The sequence below is a fragment of the Podarcis cretensis genome, assembly GCF_951804945.1.
Source record: "Podarcis cretensis genome assembly, chromosome: 13".
NCBI classification, from domain to species: domain Eukaryota; kingdom Metazoa; phylum Chordata; class Lepidosauria; order Squamata; family Lacertidae; genus Podarcis; species Podarcis cretensis.
This window is the reverse complement of record NC_137182.1, coordinates 18,242,082-18,262,199: the sequence shown is the minus strand read 5'-3', so window position 1 is coordinate 18,262,199 and position 20,118 is coordinate 18,242,082. Positions and strand designations below refer to the sequence as shown.

The 20,118-nt window shown below is 46.2% G+C and overlaps 1 protein-coding gene across 1 annotated transcript; it reads left to right on the top strand.

Annotated features, from left to right (window-relative positions):
* Window positions 1–4,046: 4,046 nt before the first annotated feature.
* Window positions 4,047–20,019, top strand: JOSD2 (Josephin domain containing 2). The gene is made up of 5 exons (XM_079950147.1): window positions 4,047–4,199; window positions 6,374–6,558; window positions 9,446–9,571; window positions 11,800–11,994; window positions 18,500–20,019. Exons 2-5 carry the CDS (start codon window positions 6,419–6,421, stop codon window positions 18,600–18,602), a joined length of 564 nt encoding a protein of 187 aa, XP_079806273.1. The 5' UTR covers window positions 4,047–4,199; window positions 6,374–6,418; the 3' UTR covers window positions 18,603–20,019.
* The last annotated feature ends 99 nt before the right edge of the window (window positions 20,020–20,118 follow it).

Sequence of the window (20,118 nt, the reverse complement as noted above, 5' to 3'; positions counted from 1 at the left end):
CCAGAGTAAAATATGCTTAGGCTCACGCTGTTAGTTTATTGGCAGGGTCCAGGGTATCGTCTGAAGGCACATAAGGAGACCATCTTGTTGAAGATAAGCGGTCTGGGTTTGATCAATGGCTGGATGGGTCACTAGCAGGGAACCACACTTACAGGATCATGGAATCTTATGCTGCCATGGGTTCCATGATTGAAAAATAGTGGGATAGAACTGCAGTTAAATAAATAATATTATTAATAATATGGGATGCAGCCTGATTCATCAGTTAAGACTGCCTCACATTTGTAGGAGGATGAAATACAGTGATACCTTGGGTTAAGTACTTAATTCGTTCCGGAGGTCTATTCTTAACCTGAAACTGTTCTTAACCTGAAGCACCACTTTAGCTAATGGGGCCTTCTGCTGCCGTCGCGCTGCCGGAGCACGATTTCTGTTCTCATTCTGAAGCAAAGTTCTTAACCAGAAGCACTATTTCTGGGTTAGCAGAGTCTGTAACCTGAAGCGTATGTAACCTGAAGCGTATGTAACCCGAGGTACCACTGTACTACATTTGAAGGGGAGACACTAAAACGAATGACTGAGAATGGCCATTGAAATATATTGGCTGCCCCTCACTGGGCTGGGAGAGCACCAAGTGAGGGGCAGCCAATATATTTCAATGGCCACATCGGAGTACACTAAATTTCAGAATAGGCCTTTAGAATGCCATTGTAAGAGCGCATTTTGAGGAGCGCTTTGTTGAATACACAGCGGGTTGTGAAGCTCTGTGTCTACAAATGGCCAAAGAAAAATGGGATGGTCATCTTGAGTGGTCATTAGAACACACACCTGGAGAACTGTCACAAAGACAAAAGCAGAACTAGATCAAATGGGCTTAAATTACAGGATAGGTTTTGTAGGAATGTAGGAATCTGCCTTGTACCAAGCTAGAGAGCTCTGGCCCATCTAGCTGAATCTTGAATCTTGAGACTGAACCTGCTCAGCCATGGGACCAATTGGCTACAGGAGTGGTGATGCTGGAGATCTTCAAACATTGTTTGGAGGGTACGCTAGCTCTGCGACAGTAGATCTGTAAGGCAGGGTTAGCCAAAATGGGGTATTTTAGATGTTGTGGACTACAGCTCTCATCAGCCACAGATAACATGGTGAATAGTTAGGAACGATGGGAGTTGTAGTCCAAAAAATCCAGAGACACCGTGTTGGCTGCCCCTGCTGTAAGACATATTATTATTCTGATAATACGTATGTATGTTAAATGCTATGCTAATGTGTTAAAACTTAAACAAATTGCAGTTGCCTAGAGTGAAGAATTGGATTAACAGAGAAGATGCTGGAGGAAAAAAATTAATGTAAGGACCCACAAAGGAGAGAAGTCCATGGGAATTTATGGAATTCCCTTTTTGTTTTGGTTGACGATTGTTTGCAAATTTATGTCGGACATTGCAGTGCACAGCCAGGAAGCAATGACTGCGGAGTGTCAGAAGCGTGCCTGCTAGTTCCTTCTTGCCAAATCCACACCATATAGTTGGCAGTAATGTCAGATGTTAGGAAGACGTGCCTGAATTTTGGCCTATCAGAGCTCTATGAAAGTTTTAAGTGTTGCCACCTTTCCGGACAGGCGCCCACCAACAGTCAGCTTCTGCTAACAAAGGTGCAGCGGTAGCATGAGCTGCACCTGTGAACTTCTGTCTGTCAGAGCTCTTGAAAAGCATGAGATTTCTGCTAAAAGGTAAAGGTAAAGGGACCCCTGACCATTAGGTCCAGTCGTGGCCGACTCTGGGGTTGCAGCGCTCATCTCGCTTTATTGGCCGAGGGAGCCGGCGTACAGCTTCTGGGTCATGTGGCCAGCATGACTAAGCCCCTTCTGGAGAACCAGAGCAGTGCAAGGAAACGCTGTTTACCTTCCCGCCGGAGTGGTACCTATTTATCTACTTGCACTTTGACGTGCTTTCAAACTGCTAGGTTGGCAGGAGCAGGGACCGAACAATGGGAGCTCATCCCATCGCGGGGATTTGAACCATCAACCTTCTGATCGGCAAGTCCTAGGCTCTGTGGTTTAACCCACAGTGCCACCCGCGTCCCTGAGATTTCTGCTTGTGGGCTGGAAATTGCACAAATGAAGACTCCGTTCCAGGAACGTGTTATTAGGATGGGCAGGTGGGTAGGAGGACAAGGGCTCCTAATATACACACAGCTGCATAGAAAAGGGAATTTAAGCAGGAGAGGCTCCAAGACTGTTACTGAGAAGCACCTTTATCTTGGAGACCAGTGTCAGCAGATGAAAACACTAGCGGGATTACACTTGTAATGTAACTAGTACTGTGGAGATAATGGAGTTCCCCGTACTTATTATATTTAATTATCAAACCTTAAATATTCTAAATTTTGGGTTGGCTTCCGTCCACCACCTCAATTTGAATCTATTTTTCCTTTTCCTTAACTGCTGTCTTTAGATGTTTTCCATGTCTTGGTATTAGCTTGTTTGGTTATAATAACTGTTTTTGTCTTTTGAAGAAATTAATCAAAGCATAATAAAGGTTTTATTTGAAAACAATGTTTTTCTAGATAAGTTTTTATAGCACTCCCATTCCTTAGTGAACTTTTGGCTTGTTCTGTTCCTAATTGTTACTGTCAGAGGCAGGACCAGATTTAGGTTTGATGAGGCCCTAAGCTTCTGAAGGTAATGGACCCTTTATATGTCCAGCTGTCCTTTGACAACAACAAGTTGTCACTGTTTTTTGTGTTGAATATATGCTATAGGTATCTAAAGCCACTTGCACATAACAAAATATGTATTTTATCAAAGTAATTGTTGAAGTGAAATACAATTAAGAAGTATATTAATAGTGAAATAATTATTAAGCTCTAACTTAAAATGATATTTTATTCATAACAAACTTAATAATGCAAACACACTGGCATTTGGCAGTAACAAAAGTTCCTTTAGAAATACAATTTACAAAGACTCATAATTTGCCCCCCCCCCCAAGAGAGTGGGGCCCTAAGCTATAGCTTGTTTATCTTATACGTAAATCTGGCACTGGCTAAAGAATCTTTAAATGTGGATGTACCGTGGTACCTCTGGATACGAACAGGATCCGTTCCGGAGCCCCGTTTGCATCCAGAAGCAAACGTAACTAGCAACGGCACATCTGCGCACGCACACGTTGCTTTTTGACGCTTCTGCGCATGACATCATTTTGAGCGTCTGCGCATGCGCGAGGCGAAACCTGGAAGTAATGCTCTCCGTTACTTCCGGGTTGCCACGGAGCGCAACTCGAACATGCTCAACATGAAGCATATTCAACCCGAGGTATGACTGTACAGTGGTACCTCAGGTTAAGTACTTAATTCGTTCCAGAGGTCTGTTCTTAACCTGAAACTGTTCTTAACCTGAACCACCACTTTAGCTAATGGGGCCTCCTGCTGCCGCTGCGCCACCAGAGCACGATTTCTGTTCTTATCCTGAAGCAATATTTCTGGGTTAGCAGAGTCTGTAACCTGAAGCGTCTGTAACCTGAAGCGTATGTAACCCGAGGTACTACTGTATATGGTCGTATTAAATCAAATAAAAAAGATTTCAAACCACCCCCCCCCCGTTTTATTGGTTTTAAACAAAGACAATAACCATTAAGCACTGATCCAGCAGCGCATCTGACGGTTTGCATTAACCACTGTCCCTACAGACGTGCAGCTGCGCAAGCTATTTCCAAATTAGGAATTTGCAAGGTAAATTCAAAGACGCTCGTAGCGGACGGCGCAGGAGACCTGCCCTTCTGCCCCTGACCGGGCTTTGACTCTTTCTCTTCACTCTCCTAGACTATATTATTATCATTAACTTTATTTTTATGTTCACATTTGCTTGGCCTTCTTGGCCATTCAATTGCATTGCCACCCCGTTGCCATAGCGCGCTTTGTGGCTTCTGCGTGTACCGCGCCTGCAGTTCGTCTCCGCCCACACGACGTACGTCACCGGCGCAGATCTGGGGGGGGGGGAGGGAGGTTTCGCCGCGTTGCTTCCGGCCGGCGCCGCGAGGCATGCCGGGAGCTGAAGTCCCGCCGCCCTCGCCCGGTGCTCGCCGGGAATGGTAGTTCTCCGCCCACGCCCTTTGCACTGTCAGCCTGGCCTTGAGAGGAAGCGTCTACCGGGGATGGGCACGGCGCGGAGTTTTAGTTGCTGGAGTCCCAGCTTCGCGAGGGTAAGATGCTTTTATTGTTATTATTGTTGTTGTTTTTCTCCTCCTGGGTAGTCTGGGTATTGTTGGCCAGGCTATTAAGCTGGCTGGGGAAGGGGATTTAAAACAGCAACAACAACAACATCAACAACAACAGGGGAGGGTTTCTTTTAAGACTGGGGGCTTTACCATTAACTAAAACAACTGCGCTTTAGAGCATGTACAGAGTGCTGCTAGCCTGCTAGCGAAGGATCAGCAGCTCCCCCCAGTGCAGCAACCTATTAAATTGCGATTGGGGAAAGTTTACTAGCGAAAAGAAAAGGACTGAGCTGTAAGCTCCTCTCTGTTTTTTTTAAAAAATATATATACAAAAGTAATATGGTTGTATCTATGATAGGGATTAGGAAAAATTTCCTGGTGAAATAGAAGACTATGAGCCGCCAGCTGTCATGTAGGCCGCTAGACTTTTTAATAATATGTTTATAATTGCTTTTGGAAACTCACTTTGGGCATGGGGAATTACCGGTAACTCTCCTGTCCAGGCGGTTCGATGCTGTTTGTTTGTTTTATTCGTTTAGTTAGCTAAAAATCTACACGCTGCTTGCTTTCAAAGAAAAACAGCAGCCCTCAAAGTGCTTTGCAAGAAGATCAGGCGATAAAATCCAGGCGCTTTGAAACGTAAAGAAAGTTAAAATGCTAAAACAGGTTCGAATTATCTCAGCTTCCTATTCATTTACTAAATTTGGATGCCGTCCTTCGTCCGGTTTACAACATAAAAATACAGGGTGGAAACACAAAATACACAACGAAATGAACCAGTATACCTCCCTGCCCCATGCTTGTCTTCACTCAGAGTAGGACCACTGGAATTAAAAGGCAGGAGTAATTTGGGGGTTCTTTAGTTTCTGTGGATCTGCTTTCACAGTTTGAATGCAGCAGCCCTGTGTCTTTCTTCTTAGCATGTATACTGGTAGCTACTATATTTTAGGGAACCTTTTTAAAAAGCCAGTACAGTTGTGACATGAATTGGCACTGCTTTGCTGGCATTGCCTTGCTTGCCTGGGGAACTTAGCTAGTGAGGGCTGGTTTGGACAATTATAGCTTTAGCAAATTGCAGTAGAGCTCTTCTGTTCCTGTTAAAACAAAATAAAGTAGGGTGGAAGGGGGGAAACGGTTTTGATCTTTAAACGTTAAGTGCCTTTAGTCTGCAATCCTAACACTACTTACCCAGGATTATTGAATTCAATACAACTTACATCAGAGTAGACAGGGTTCTGCTGTATATTTTGGAGGAATGACTGTTTTAGACCTAATGGTTCAAAATGCTTTCGGTGAAGTCAGTTTTAATGCTGCAGCTACATTAGTTGCATGAATTTTATGTGAATTTTGATCATGTATTTGATCATGTGAAAATTGTATCATGTATTATATTTTGTTGTATTTTAATTAGTTGTACGCTCTTCTGTGACTGCTGCGTTGAAGGGCGGTATAAAAATACATCATTAAATAATAAATTTCACCAATAAATGGATCTTGGTGTGATTTCTTTAAGCACTCTTTTTTTTTTTACTACTCTAGTGGCTAAAATATTTGGTTTCTGTGTGGCTTAGTAATATGTGTTTTGATTCTTTCTCTTCCATCTCTTAGACTTTAGGAGTATTCATTTTTGTGGGGCCATGTTATTTGTTGCATTCAGATACTGCCTTTCTGCCATGGAAGTTTACATTTGTCGTTATGCACTTGTGGCTTCTGTGATGTTGTTGATGATGGTCAAAGTCTCAGCAGTGATTGGTTGGGACTTCCCTGATGCTGGAGTCGGGTGGGAGCAGGCAAGAGAGTCTCTGGCTGCCATTGGCTGAGCTGCTGTGATGCAAGAGAGGGGGCGTGGCAGGTAGGAATGCCTTGGAGATGAGTAGAAGAGAAGGCAGGTGACTTGAGAAGATGTTAGGCTTAGGGCAACTTAAAAGAGGTTCAGAGTAGGCAAAGGGATAGCCGAGAAGACCAAAGGAAGCTGCTTGAGAGGGTAAGGGAAATGATGAGACAGAACGGGCAAAGAGGAAAGGGGCCAAAGTGAGAAAGGCCAAGGAACACATAGTTGATGTGAAACTACCAGCCAGGCAGTAGCTCACTAATGCAATTGCATTGATTTCCCTGCCTTCTCTGTCTTCTGTGATTTCATCATTGGACTTTCTTTCCAGGGCTGATCTCTTGCAGGAAGAACCTCTTGGACCTGTGTAGATGTGATGTCCGGGTCCGGACGAAACGAAGCTCCTGGGGTTTACCATGAGCGGCAGCGGCTGGAGCTGTGTGCCGTCCATGCCCTCAACAACGTCCTGCAGGAACGAATTTTCACGCAAGAGGCGGCGGATGAGATCTGCAAGAAGTGAGTGGCTGGAACGTCTTGTGCTTTCGCCTCTCGCTAATAACTCTATATCTGCTTTCAAGATTCCCAGAGGAGACTTTTCTCTGCATGCAGGATCCTTTTATCAATGCCCTAACAGCCTTTCAGCTCTGTAAATGGCTTATTACAGTCGCCTTTTAAAATTCCCCGACAGTCAGTTGTTTTTTCAAGGAGGGAGGGGGAGAGGAAGGCGAAGGCTGTATCTCCTTCATATTTCCTGCTGTGCCCCCCAAATCTGGCAGCCTTGAGGACTAGAACCTCCAGGCTGGCTGCTGGAGAACCCCATAGACAGCCCCCACAGTACCATGAAATGCATGTGAGCAGTGTAGGAAACTCAGATATACAGTGGTACCTTGGGTTACAGACGCTTCAGGTTACAGACTCCGCTAACCCAGAAATAGTACCTCGGGTTAAGAACTTTGCTTCAGGATGAGAACAGAAATCGTGCGGCAGCGGGAGGCCCCATTAGCTAAAGTGGTGCTTCAGGTTAAGAACAGTTTCAGGTTAAGAACGTACCTCTGGAACGAATTAAGTACTTAACCCGAGGTACCACTGTATAAGCTAGGCGCCAAACAGCTCTCAAAACCAAAGTTACAGTTGCCATAATGGAATGTCTCATTGCCATTTAGGGGCAGGGCAGCTCTAAAATCTTATTTTTCAAATGATGGACTGACTGTGATTGATTCTCAGTTATAGATCTGGCTAGATCAGATGACAACCTTGAGCTAGGTTAAGAGCTTTGAGAACTTAAAGAAGTAAAGAAGCTGGATGCACGGACAGTCCCCCCCCCCCATATATATATTGGCTGATTCCAACCTCTTTCTTGATGGTAACTGCTCCTGCCCAGGCTGCCCAGAAAAAGCAGGATGGGGTGTTAGTGTGTGAAAGAAACAGTCCAGATCCAATCATCCCCAGGCATGCGCCTCCAGATGGAGGCATCATCCTGGCTCCCAGGCATCTTCTCCGAGCCAAAAGTGGTCAAAAGCGATGGCTAATTTTGAACACTGCGTGTGAGATTCGGCATAGCTTGCGCTTAACTAGCTTTCAGTGAATCATCTTTAAAACACAGTTCTGCATCGGCACATGGTGGCGCATCACCCCTTCCGCTTGGCGTGGACCTGCCAGTCTCTTCTCCTGCGCCTTTAAATTCAGGAGCGCTACACTAGGGTAGGGCACTAATTCTGCGTGTCTGTCACCAAAGGGATGGTCCACCTGTGTCCTTGACAGTTGATGGATGGACTGGGCAACTCCCAAGGTGTTTTGCGGGAGATGCTGTTTCCTTTAGTCACTTAAATCCACTGGTCATCGTGGTACTTTAATTAGCACAGTGCAGATATATATCTTGCACTCGGCAGCCACTCCAGCGGATGGAACAGGTGTGAAGTCAGCATCTGAAATACTGCTTCTTTTGCCGTATAGATCTGTTGATTGATTGTTCATTTTTATACAACGTTGTTCAGGGCAAGCACGCCTCCCTGGGGTATAATATTTCTCCGGAAAAGCAGAGGAGGCAGTTGAATAGAAAGAAGTACACATCCTTTATTCTCGATATATTTTGAGGGTAACTCTCTCTGGGGACAAGTTTCTACAAACTTGAAATGGGCAGAAAGAGATCAGGATGTGTGAAACGCATATATTTTATTCGGCACAAACTTAGGAGAACCAAAAATCTGCAGGTTGATAATAAATGAGTAAATTTGCAGGATGATAGAAAAGAAATAACAACAGCTACATAGTAACATCATTGGGTTGGTGCTTTTACAGAATAGAAGAAAGAATTGTATGCTCTCTTGGAGAATACAATATAACATTTGACAGAGGAAGATGGAAATGGGGCTGGGGGAATTTGCAATGCAATTCAGTAATGATGTACTTAGGTTAAATCATACATATGGACTAAGTGTGCTGACCACAGAAGGTGGGTATTGAAGAGAGACAACATGATGTGGTTAAAGCCCTAAATGCCCTCGGCCCTGTATACCTGAAGGAGCATCTCCACCCTCATCGCTCAGCCCAGACACTGAGGTTCGGCTTCAAGGGCCTTCTGGTGGCTCCCTCACTACAATAAGTGAAGCTACAGGGAACCAGGCAGAGGGCCTTCGTGGTAGTGGCAACTGTCCTGTGGGACACCCTGCCATCAGATGTTAAGGAGTTGAGTAATTACAGTGGTACCTCGGGTTACATATGCTTCAGGTTACAGACTCCGCTAACCCAGAAATAGTACCTCGGGTTAAGAACTTTGCTTCAGGGTGAGAACAGAAATCGTGCGGCAGCGTCGCGGCAGCAGCGGGAGGTCCCATTAGCTAAAGTGATGTTTCAGGTTAAGAACAGTTTCAGGTTAAGAACGGACCTCCAGAATGAATTAAGTACGTAACCAGAAGTGGTACCTCAGGATGTGAACGGGATCTGTTCCGGAGCCCCGTTCACATCCCAAACGGAATGTGTGTGCGGGTTGCATTTCGCCGCTTCTGCTCATGCGTAAGACGTCATTTTGACCATCTGCGCATGCGCGAGTGGTGAAACCCAGAAGTAACGCGCTCCGTTACTTCCGGGTCTCCGTGGAGCGCAACCCGAAGCGTATTTATCCCGAGGTATGACTGTATATAACATTTAGGAAACATCTGAAGGCAACCCTGTAGGGAAGCTTTTTAAGGTTTAATGTTTTACTATGTTTTTATATATGCTGGAAGCCGCCCAGAGTGGCTGGGGTGACCCAGTCAGATGGGTGGGGTACACATTAATAATAATTCGAAACAGTAATTCTTGGATTGGGGTCCTGCACTGATCCCAAGAATTTCCCTGTGCCTTATTCTTTCACTGGTGTCCAGCCCTCTGATTCTTACAATGAGTCCCTCCTTCCTTCCAACAGGCTGGCCCCAGATGCCAGGTGGAACCCACACCGCAGCTTTCTGGGAACCGGGAATTATGATGTCAACGTCATCATGGCAGCTCTTCAGAGTGTGGGTCTAGAAGCCATCTGGTGGGACAAACGGAGGTGAGGAAAGCAGCAACCTTTGCCTGGTGTTGTGTATCTGCTTCCCCTGGTGCAGGCGACTTTGCAGGCTCCCCATCATTTCTCGGCTTGCCATTGCTAAAGTGGCCGACTTGCCACTCTCCTGTCCTTCTCCCTCCCATTGGCAGATCCTCTTCCACCTTCCTCTTTTAGCTTCTTTCTTTATTATGTTTATGGGATGCCTTTCTGCCGAATTGCTGGGGGCCACGGCTGACAATCTAAGGTGCAATTCTATTATATGAAAGGAAAACAGAATGAGAAGTGAAGGGAGAGGCGGGAGGGGGAAGGAAACTAAGCAGAGTTGCATAGCATCTTCAGGTCTAATAACTGGATGGAGTGGTCACTGCAGTGATAGCGTTTGGAGAGAAAGAGGGCAGCCAATCGGCGTCTAGTCCCAGCTGAGCTCATGGAGGGGCTCTTGCTGGCTCAATGCGGCAGGAAGTGTCCCTGTTTCACCTCCCCATGTTACCTGTGTGCATGGAGATAAATTGCGAGCACCCGAGGTGAGATGGTCTGTGCTGCAATGTTAAGTAAGGAAGGCCAAAGTCTCATGGAACTAGAGGCAGCATCTAAAATCTCCCACCATTTGCTCTTTTTATATGATTGCAGTCCCCATAGGGTAGGCATGTACAACAGGTCAACCGCAATAGACACAAGATTTACCCACCCTGGAAGAATGGCAGATGAAAGTAATGGACTATATGGAATTGGCGGAAATGACTGGCAGAATCCGAGACCAGGGAGAAGAGTTGGTGGAAGAGGACTGGAAGAAATTCAAAGATTATTTACAGAAACACTATAAAATTTTTGAATGTTAATGATGCTGGAATGAAATGAAGTGGTTTTAGCAATAAGGTAAAATAGGAGTATGTAAAATTGGATTGATATTAGACGAAAATTTGAAGTTATATTAGGTGAAGACAAAGAATTAAGAGTAAATTAAGAGTAAATAAAGAGGGTATGGATTTGCTGAAATAACTATTTAACTGGAATACAAAAAAGGGAGGTGTGAGGAAGTCATGAAAATAAGCAAATGAATAAGAATGAGGGATTTTTATTTTTTCATTTTTTCTTTTTATGTTAAATTTTGGTTTTTGTATTCTTTTTGTGTTTTTTGTTTACTGTGTATTGTTTGGTAACCCTTTTTCTTTTTGTTAAAAACGTAATAAATATGATTAAAAAAACAAAAACAAAACCAGGTCAACCACAATTTACCAGTCGATTGCGGGGCGTCCCTGGTCTTCCTCCCCACAAAAAGCTCAACAACTTTGGTCAATCTAATGAGTAGATCGCTGCCAGTTTTGTTATAGTGGGAGTAGATCGCAGTCTCTTGGTAGTTGGATATGCCTGCCATAGGGTGTTTTTGTTGTCCTCTACCGTGAATTGCTCCCATTTAAAAAGTTGGACCTGGAATTCTGGAGAATGTGGAAGTGACATTTTGCTCCCAGATAATCTCCTTTCCCAAGGACTGACTGTGTGGACTGACCAGGGTGGATGAAAAAAAATTAAATCAGATTTTTAAAATTTAAATCGGATTTTTAAAATAAAATGCTTTTGGAGGAAAAATCTTTCTAAATATCATTTTGTATTTGTTACATTATAGTTCAAAGGCTATTCATCAGGAAATAAGGATATGTGTAAGTTTTTCATGTGTGCTAAAACTCAGTCTAAGTTTTTTTTTTTTAATTGTTTAGCCACATCAGTTAACAAACATGGATACATGTGCTATAATGTTACTGTTTTAGTTAAATAAATCATTTAAATTATTATTAAGGAAATGATTATTTTTCTCCTCCCAATAAAGTATGGCAGAAAAGTTGTCCAAATATAAACAGTTAACTTATTAAACTTCACAATAATTTTGTAATTATCGGTCTATGTATTTCTAATAGTATAACCAAATCAGTAATTTTTGATATAACTGTAAATCTACTCTGAAAAGTTATTATTCCAAAAACGAAACCTCCATCTGGTTGTAAATATTAAGATTATACCAGCAAGAGTGAGTCTTTCTGTAAAAAAAGAACAGAAAAAAGATTTAAATCAAGTCTTACTGACTAGTGATTTAAATCAAATCCACCCTGGTTGAGACCTGCCTTAGCTTCTCAACAGCTCGACACCACTGAGTTTCTACGAGTCACTTGAGAAATCTGTGTCTCTCTCTAGAATCCTATCCTCTTTGACAAGTCTCATCTCCCTTTGTGTCTTAGGCCCCTAGAGCAGCTGTCCCTGGAAGGGGTTCTTGGCTTCATCATCAACGTCCCGTCCAACGTGTGTCTGGGCTTCCTGTCCCTCCCAGTGAGGCGCCGCCATTGGATCGCCGTGCGCCAGCTTGATGGCACCTACTACAACCTTGACTCCAAGCTGAAGGGTCCGGCTCCAATCGGTGGTGAATCTGACCTCAGGTACTGCTCCTGTGGCTGGTTTGGGGACGACTACAGTGTAGTCCCAGGGACGCCAGTGGCGCTGTGGGTTAAACCACAGAGCCTAGGACTTGCCGATCAGAAGGTCGGCGGTTCGAATCCCTGTGACGGGGTGAGCTCCAGTTGCTCAGTCCCTGCTCCTGCCAACCTAGCAGTTTGAAAGCACATCAAAGTGCAAGTAGATAAATACTTCCGCTTTGGTGGGAAGGTAAACAGTGTTTCCGTGCGCTGCTCTGGTTCACCAGAAGTGGCTTAGACCCGGAAGCTGTACGCCGACTCCCTCAGCCAATAAAGCGAGATGAACGCCGCCACCCCAGAGTCTGTCACAGGGGTCCCTTTACCTTTACCTTTACTGTGCAGTCCCAGTGATTTATTTTTAAATACTTTATATCCTGCCTCCTTTATCCCCCTCGCACCCCAAAGCGAATCAGAGTTGGCTTACACCAAACCAGATCATGCAGTGGAATAGAATTTATAGTGTGAGAAAGAAGACCTCAAAGCTCATTTTGCTGATTTAAAGGAATCCGCTGCGATAGCATTCCTGCTAGATGGCCATTCGGCAATAAATAAGAAATACATTAGAACCTTACTGGAAAACCAAACACCATCCGTTTTGGAGGTAAACGTTGCTTAAATAACAAGAGCATCAGAAAACTCGGTTAAAAGACTTGTGGAATAGTCTTGCCTTCTCTTTGCCAGGCCTCTAGAAGAGTATGAAGTGTTGGGTCCTGACAAGCTTTCCTTGGAAGGTTATTCATAGAATCACAGAATGTAGAGTTGGAAAGGGCAGTGGGAGAGAGCAAAGGTAGAGATGGAGAAGGAATATACAGGAGGAGGAGCCTGAAGATACACGGGTCCCAAGAATATTCTAGGTGGTAAAAAGAAGTTTGTGTAGTTTAAAAATTTCGCCACTGCCAACAAGTAAAGGAGCGTCTCCACCCCCATTGTTCTGCCTGGACATTGAAGTCCAGCTCCAAGGGCCTTCTGGCGGTTCCCTCACTGCGAGAATGAGGTTACAGGGAACCAGGCAGAGGGCCTTCTTGGTAGTGGTGCCCACCCTGTGGAACGTCCTCCCATCAGATGTCAAGGAAATAAACAACTACAGTAGATGCTCATGTTGCGAACGTGATCCGTGTGTGATGCACGTTCGCAACCCACAGTGTTCGCAACCCGCATCTGTGCATGTGCGGGTTGCGATTTGGTGCTTCTGTGCATGTGCAAAGTGTGATTTAGCGCTTCTGCGCATGCACGACCGCTAAAACCCAGAAGTAACCCATTCCGGTACTTCCGGGTTTCGACGGTCCGTAACCTAAAAAAACACAACCTGAAGCGGCTGTAACCTGAGGTATGACTGTATCTGACTTTTAGAGGACATCTGAAGGCAGCCCTATTTAGGGAAGTTTTTAATGTTTGATGTTTTATCGTGCTTTTAATATTCTGTTGGGAGCCACCCAGAGTGGCTGGGGAAACCCAGCCAGATGGGCGAGGTATAAATAATACATTCTATAATAAATTTATCATTACTATTATGGTTTTGTTACTCTGAGCTGCCAGCATGAGAGACATATTTGAGAGATATATATTTGGGAGATGTTACTGCTACCACCTCTGTAGCCCCCCCGCCCCCCCCCCCCATTCCTGAGCTCAGAGGAAACTGACGTTGTTCTCTGGACATCTTTGGGATTCACAAAGACACGAGCCAAACAGCCCACTCACTGCCTTTTGAGTTACACAAGGGAACTCGGCAGCGTGTGACAAAGGTACGGGATTCAGAACCAAGTTCACTTCAAGCAGCATTGCAAGGATAAATGCAGTGCTTTATTCAGAAGGTTGCAGGTGCTCTTCTTCCCCCACACACTTATGCGGGATTTATGTTCTGGGCCCCCGCGTGCAGAAGTGAAATTGCATAAAGTGGGGAACAACCCCACTTCAATGGGGGGGGGGGGAGGAGAGAGAGAAAGAGACTCATATATGCCGCTGCAGCTGTTGCCTGGAAGTCGCTCAGGGTCGCTGCCCGTTTATCCCGAGTCTTCCCACGTTGAGGGCCACTGCCCAGCACACCTTTCCCCGCTCATTTCTGAGCAAGAGAGGACCAATTAATTTATTAATTACGCGGTGACCCATGTAAACATGGTTGCATGCAAGTGGAGTGTATGACATAAGCGTAAGAACCCTTTGCCGATAAAATACAGGCTTAACAGTATATGGTGTACAGTCATACCTCAGGTTACAGCCGCTTCAGGTTGTGTTTTTTCGGGTTGCGGACCACCGAAACCTAGAAGTACCGGAACGGGTTACTTCTGGGTTTCAGCGGTCACGCATGCACAGAAGCGCTAAATCGTGCTTTGCACAGAAGCGCTGAATCTCAACCTGCACATGCGCAGATGCAGGTTGTGAACATGCATCCCGCACGGATCACGTTCACAACCCGAGCATCCACTGTATTTGGGAATTGGGAGTACAGAATAGAAAATGGCCAGCTTGCCTCACGCGAATACCAACCACTAGAGTCACACACCTCACTAGCAGATTTCATCCAGGCATGCGTGCTTTTTGCACTTTACGATGCTTCAGCCAAATTGGAGCTGTTAGACCCAGGTCAGAAACCAGTTTTTAAAAAATAAATAAATCAAAAACTGCCTGGATACAGAAGGGTAGATTTTCCGTCAGCCGGTCAGGTCCTGGGAACATATTCCCCCCAGCTCTGGAGGGATATGTGCTGGAATATGTGCTCAGTGGATTTCTGCACAGTCACTGTGACCTTGACGCAGTCTTGCATCAGACACGCAGGTGGCAAGATGAACTGATTTAATGAAACGTCTTCCTCTGTGAAGACTGCGCCCGGAATCCTGAGCAAAAAGCCATTTTAAAATGAGGCTGAAAAGTAGGGTTCCTTTGCAGGAGGGGCAGGCAGAAGCCGGCCCCGAGGTACTTTGCAAAGTCTTGCTCTGGAAAGCAGTTGGGTCTCTTCCAGTCCCCATTTGCATCTCTGTCTGATGATATCCTTTGCATGATGGGTTAAGCCAGAGCTATACTGGGGAAATGGACCAGAGGGACCATAATGTTGCCCCATTTTTCTACTTGCAACTACTGATGCTGCAGAAGAGGTGCTTCTGTTTCTGCCACTGATGAGAGGCAACGCCTGAAACGAGCTCATTGCCTAGGGCCAGAGTATTTGAAGAATGCTTCACCTCCATCGTTCAGCCAGGACACGGAGGTCCAGCTCTGAGGACCTTCTGGTGGTTCTTGCATTGCGAGAAGTGAAGCTACAGGGAACCAGGCAGAGGGGCTTCTTGGTAGTGGCACCTGCTCTGTGGAATGCCCAACTGGCTGACTTTTAGAAGACATCTGAAGGCAGCCCTACTCCTGTTCAGGGAAGTTTTTAATGGCTTTTTTGAAGTTTTAATGAAGTTTTTTTGTTGGGTGCCACCCGGAGTGGCTGGGGCAACCCTGTCAGATGGGTAGCATATGATGATGATGATGATGAACCACCTTCTCCTGTAGGAACCTGCCCTTTCCCTGAGGTCCTCACTGAGGCTGTTTTCCAGGTTCCTCTTCCTCCAGTGACGGGTGGTCACTGGAGATAAATTGTCTTCATGGTAGTGCCCCAACTTAGGGGATATTCTTTCCAGTGAGTCTTTTGGCAACCATCCTCCCAGTTTGCAGACACCGTGTTAAAACTCAGGCTGCTAAAGAGTTCTGAGGGTACAGTCCGTTTATGTCCTTACTTGTGAGCAGCACCAGCCGAGCACAGTGTTACTCGCTTCCGAGTAAGGGACAGGCTAGCATATGGATTCCAGCTGCTCATGAGGAAATAGCAGTAGCCCCGGAGCGCTTCGTTTCACAAGGTGATGCATGGATGTGTCACAGAGCAGGCATTTACTCTTCTCGGACAGCAGGTAATTGCTTTAAAGGTGACATTTGCCACCCACGATTTTTATACGTATTAAAAATGGTAAAGAAAAGAAATCTGACGGAGTGAGAGCCCTTGGCTTTTCAAGAGGATAAGATGTCAGTCCAGCAGCGACTTAAAAACAATTTCGTTCTGCTGAACTTTTGACAGGTAATAATAATGTGATAAAAGGGACGCAGGTGGCGCTGTGGGTTAAAGCCTCAGTGCCTAGGACTTGCCGATCGAAAGGTCGGCGGTTCGAATCCCTGCGGCGAGGTGCGCTCCCGCTGCTCGGTCCCAGTGCCTGCCAACCTAGCAGTTCGAAAGCACCTCCGGGTGCAAGTAGATAAATAGGGACCGCTTACCAGCAGGAAGGTAAACGGCGTTTCCGTGTGCGGCTCTGGCTCGCCAGAGCAGCGATGTCACGCTGGCCACGTGACCCGGAAGTGTCTCCGGACAGCGCTGGCCCCTGGCCTCTTGAGTGAGATGGGCGCACAACCCCAGAGTCTGTCAAGACTGGCCCGTACGGGCAGGGGTACCTTTACCTTTACCTTTAATAATGTGATAGGTCGTTTGTTTCCTGCCTGTTACAATCACAGGCAGTTGCCTTGCACCAAGTAAGAGCTTTGGTCCATGTAACTAAGTACAGTTGTGCACGGGATCCGTTCCAGAGCTCCGGTCGGATCCCGAGGAATTTGCAACTGGAGGTGCCTGTTCTGAGCATGCACATGCGCAGTAGGGTGCTTCTGCGCATGCGCACCTGGCGAAACCCAGAAAAATACTTCCGGGTTTGCCGCACGCATAACCCGAAGAATACGCAACCAGAGGTGTGCGTATCCAGAGGTACCACTGTATCGTCTACATCAGGAATGGGGACACTGTGACCCTCCAGAATGTTGGACTTCAACTCCCATCAACCCAGTTGTCTGGGATCATGGAAGTTGCAGTCCAGCAACAATCTGGAGGGCTACAGGTTCCCACTTCCCAGCCTACACTGACCACCAGAAGCTCTCCAGGATTTCAGAGAGAGATCTCTTCCAGTACTTACCTGGATATTCTGGGAATTGAACCTAAAGGCCTTCTGCAAACAGCGCATGTGTTCTATCACTAGACTGTGGCGCTGCTGGTTCTGTTGCTGTGTGTCCCACTTTCAGAATGTATGTGACTGACTTAGGGTTGTAAGTTGCGTTGAAAACCTCATGGTGCAAAGGCAAGTCATTAAAGAGGAACTAAATTGAGAAAACCAGACCGACTTCTTGTAGCCAGAAATCATGCAGGCAATATTTTTTCTCCATTCGTTCATCGGATTCATGAAATAGAGTATCAAAATTGGGGTGTGCACCTAGCAAAAGGGTCATTTCAGGATCAACCAAGCTAACCACGTGAGGAGGCACAAGATGGTAGGAACGTGGAGAACACAGCCTGGTCATCTGGGCGCATGAGACATGAATGTCATCCATAATCTAAACAGCTGCTACAGCATCAAAGCATATAACCTCTTGCCCTCAAAAGCCACGGTAAGCCAGCTACTCCTCAGAGACGCTGCAGTGCCTTTTTACCTTTGATAAAGACCAGCCCAGTAACTCTCCTGGAATTTTGTTCCTCCTCTTGAAACGCTACACTAGTGCCAGGCAAAATGAGCAATTTCCTTCTGGTGTGAGCTGGCAGCAGGGCAAGGGTGAAGTTTGGTAAACAGCCATGGCTATTTTGTGCTGCGACGGTTCTGCAACTGGAATTCTGTCAATGGGTGTTTGGAGCTCGCTTTGAGAGGCCCCGCGAGATCCTGTTTGGGGAAGAACCTTTGACCACATGCCTTCTGTGCAGAATATCCCAGAATATTCAATTGCTGGTGTCTCCAGCAATCGCCCCCTGCACAAAACCCCCAAATTGTTACTGCTAGTCAAGAGTAATAACAACAACAGCAGCAGCAATAACAATAATAATTTATTATTTATACCTCACCCATCTGGCTGGGTTTCTTCAGCTACTCTGGGCAGCACCCAATAGAATATTTAAAACATGATAAAACAAACATTAAAAACTTCCCTAAAGAGGGCTGCCTTCAGATATCTTGGAAGTCTTGTGCCTTTTAGAAATCAGATACAGTCAAACCTCTTCTTACGTCTGCCTCCGCTTGCGTCCATTTCGCCCAATGTCTGCGGCAAACCCAGAAGTAACCGACGGGATTGCCACCGTTCGCACATGTGCAGGAGCGGGCAATCACCCGCCTGCACCTGCGCACAACGACGCCTCTCCCAGCAACCCGTTTCGACTTCCAGATGGGCCTCCAAAACAGATTGTGGTCGTGAGTAGAGGTTCCACCATAGTTGTTTATCTCCTTGACATCTGGTGGGAGGGCGTTCCACAGGGCGGGTGCCACTACCGAGAAGGCCCTCTGCCTAGTTCCCTGTAATCTCACTTCTCACAGCGAGGGAACTGCCAGAAGGCCCTTGGAGCTGGACCTCAGTGTCCGGGCTGAACGATGGGGGTGGTGACACTCCTTCAGGTATAGACAACACTGAGCTAGATGGACCAATGGCAGCTTTCTACATTCCTGTCCATAACCTCTTCTTCCTTCCCTCTTCTTCACCACAGGGTGTTCCTGCAGGAAATACTGTCCCAGGGCCCTTGCGAGCTGCTGCTGGTCGTGCCCCATGAGTCGAGCGAAGCAGGGAACTGGCTGAGCACAGTCAGGTGACCCCTGGCGCCTATGGATCCACGTTGGGGCCTGCCCTGAAGCACTCTGCCCCACCCTGTTGTGCTGGCTGCTGCATGCGTTGTGGGGGAGGAAGAAGCTGCACGTCCTCCCGTTTCTACACTGCCAGTCTGGGAGTGACAGTACGAGATCCGTCCTCCTCCCCTCTCCAGGAAATAGGAGTCCCCAGCTTCCCCCTTGCTTTTTAAAGACTTGGCCTGTCCTGGGACAGTGTGGAATAAAGGATGCAGTGCCCAAATGGTGGCAGGTCTCCTGGTGCGACCAGTTAAGACCTGTGAGATGAGTCATGCTATGTCTTCCAACAGCGACCAGCCAGATCTTTGAAGGGGTGTGTGTGTATATGTGTCTAGCTTTACAGGCAGGCTATGATGGTTCTGTCCAACCCTTGTGCGTTTCCTGGCATGTGGCAGTCGGTGATATAAATGTGTCTGACTACCCAGTTCTGCTTCCGGCCACTATGGCATAGCAGACCTCTCTTCTCTGCTTATACGTGATCCCTTTTGTGAAAAGCCATTTCTGCTAGTGCATCACAGCGAGTTCCTTGGGCTAAGCAAGGACTTCCTTTGCCTTTTGCCTTAAATCTGCTGCCTCTTCATTTTGGAGCGAGGTGCTGGGTGTCTCCAAAGGGAGGATATTGGGAGGGGCAATTTCCAGGACATCTCGTTTTCTTTTTTCCTGCAGAAGGCCGTAGGAATGATATATGGGGTTAAGAACTCTCGAGTGGCTGTCTTGACGAGTGAAGTTGGGAAAGAGAGAGAACAGGAGTGTGAAAGTGCAATTTTGTTAGCACGTCCGGGGAACTGGGGTGAAGTTGGCTAGAGGAATTATTGGGCTGGAGTCACAGATTGGCTTGCACAGAGATGCAGGGCTGCAAGCACTTAACTCCTGTGCCCATAATTGCTGGCTAACATAAATTCAACCAGGAAGCTTCTCCCAACAAATGTTAGGTTTTGGGGAAAATCTGTCTGTTGGATTTCTACCTGTTCCAAAGCACAGGTTGGACTGGGGTAGGGGGAAGAGGTAGGTTTTGGTTTTTATTTTTGTGGGTGGAGGGAATCTTCTTAAAGGAAAAGTTGTGTTTCTCATCCTCCAGGAGGAAAATTGCAAAGGGGTACATGGCGTTCCTTGCAGTAGGTCAGAAATGAGTGGGAGCTGCGCAGCTTTTCGGTCGCAGTCAGGAAGTGAGGCTAGTACCTTGCCCAGTGCTCTCTCGCCCCCCGGCGTAATAACCCTTCCAGTCTTTATGCTTTGTTTAGCAATGTGTGCTGTCCTTTTCCTGACAAGGAAAATATCCCCCCTCTTCCAAAACACAAGAACCTTTTTAAGTTCTCGGAAAACCGAAAAAGAAGGAAAAAACTAAATGATGCAAAACCAATAAAACGTGTGCTGGAGTTTGTGATTGTTCCGCGTGGAATGTATTTTTCTTCTTGCCTGGAATGGGCGGAGGGTGTCACACCTGCTTGCACAGGGAGAGTCAGCCTGTTGTTTTGGAAGAGTC

What these genes read in the sequence shown, in the direction of transcription:
- JOSD2 (XM_079950147.1), top strand. Translation starts at nt 6,419, where the DNA reads ATGTCCGGGTCCGGACGAAACGAAGCTCCTGGGGTTTACCATGAGCGG. An exon ending in GCGGATGAGATCTGCAAGAA is followed by an intron (nt 6,559 to 9,445) that starts GTGAGTGGCTGG and finishes TCCTTCCAACAG; the next exon opens with GCTGGCCCCAGATGCCAGGT. An exon ending in GGTGGTGAATCTGACCTCAG is followed by an intron (nt 11,995 to 18,499) that starts GTACTGCTCCTG and finishes TCTTCACCACAG; the next exon opens with GGTGTTCCTGCAGGAAATAC.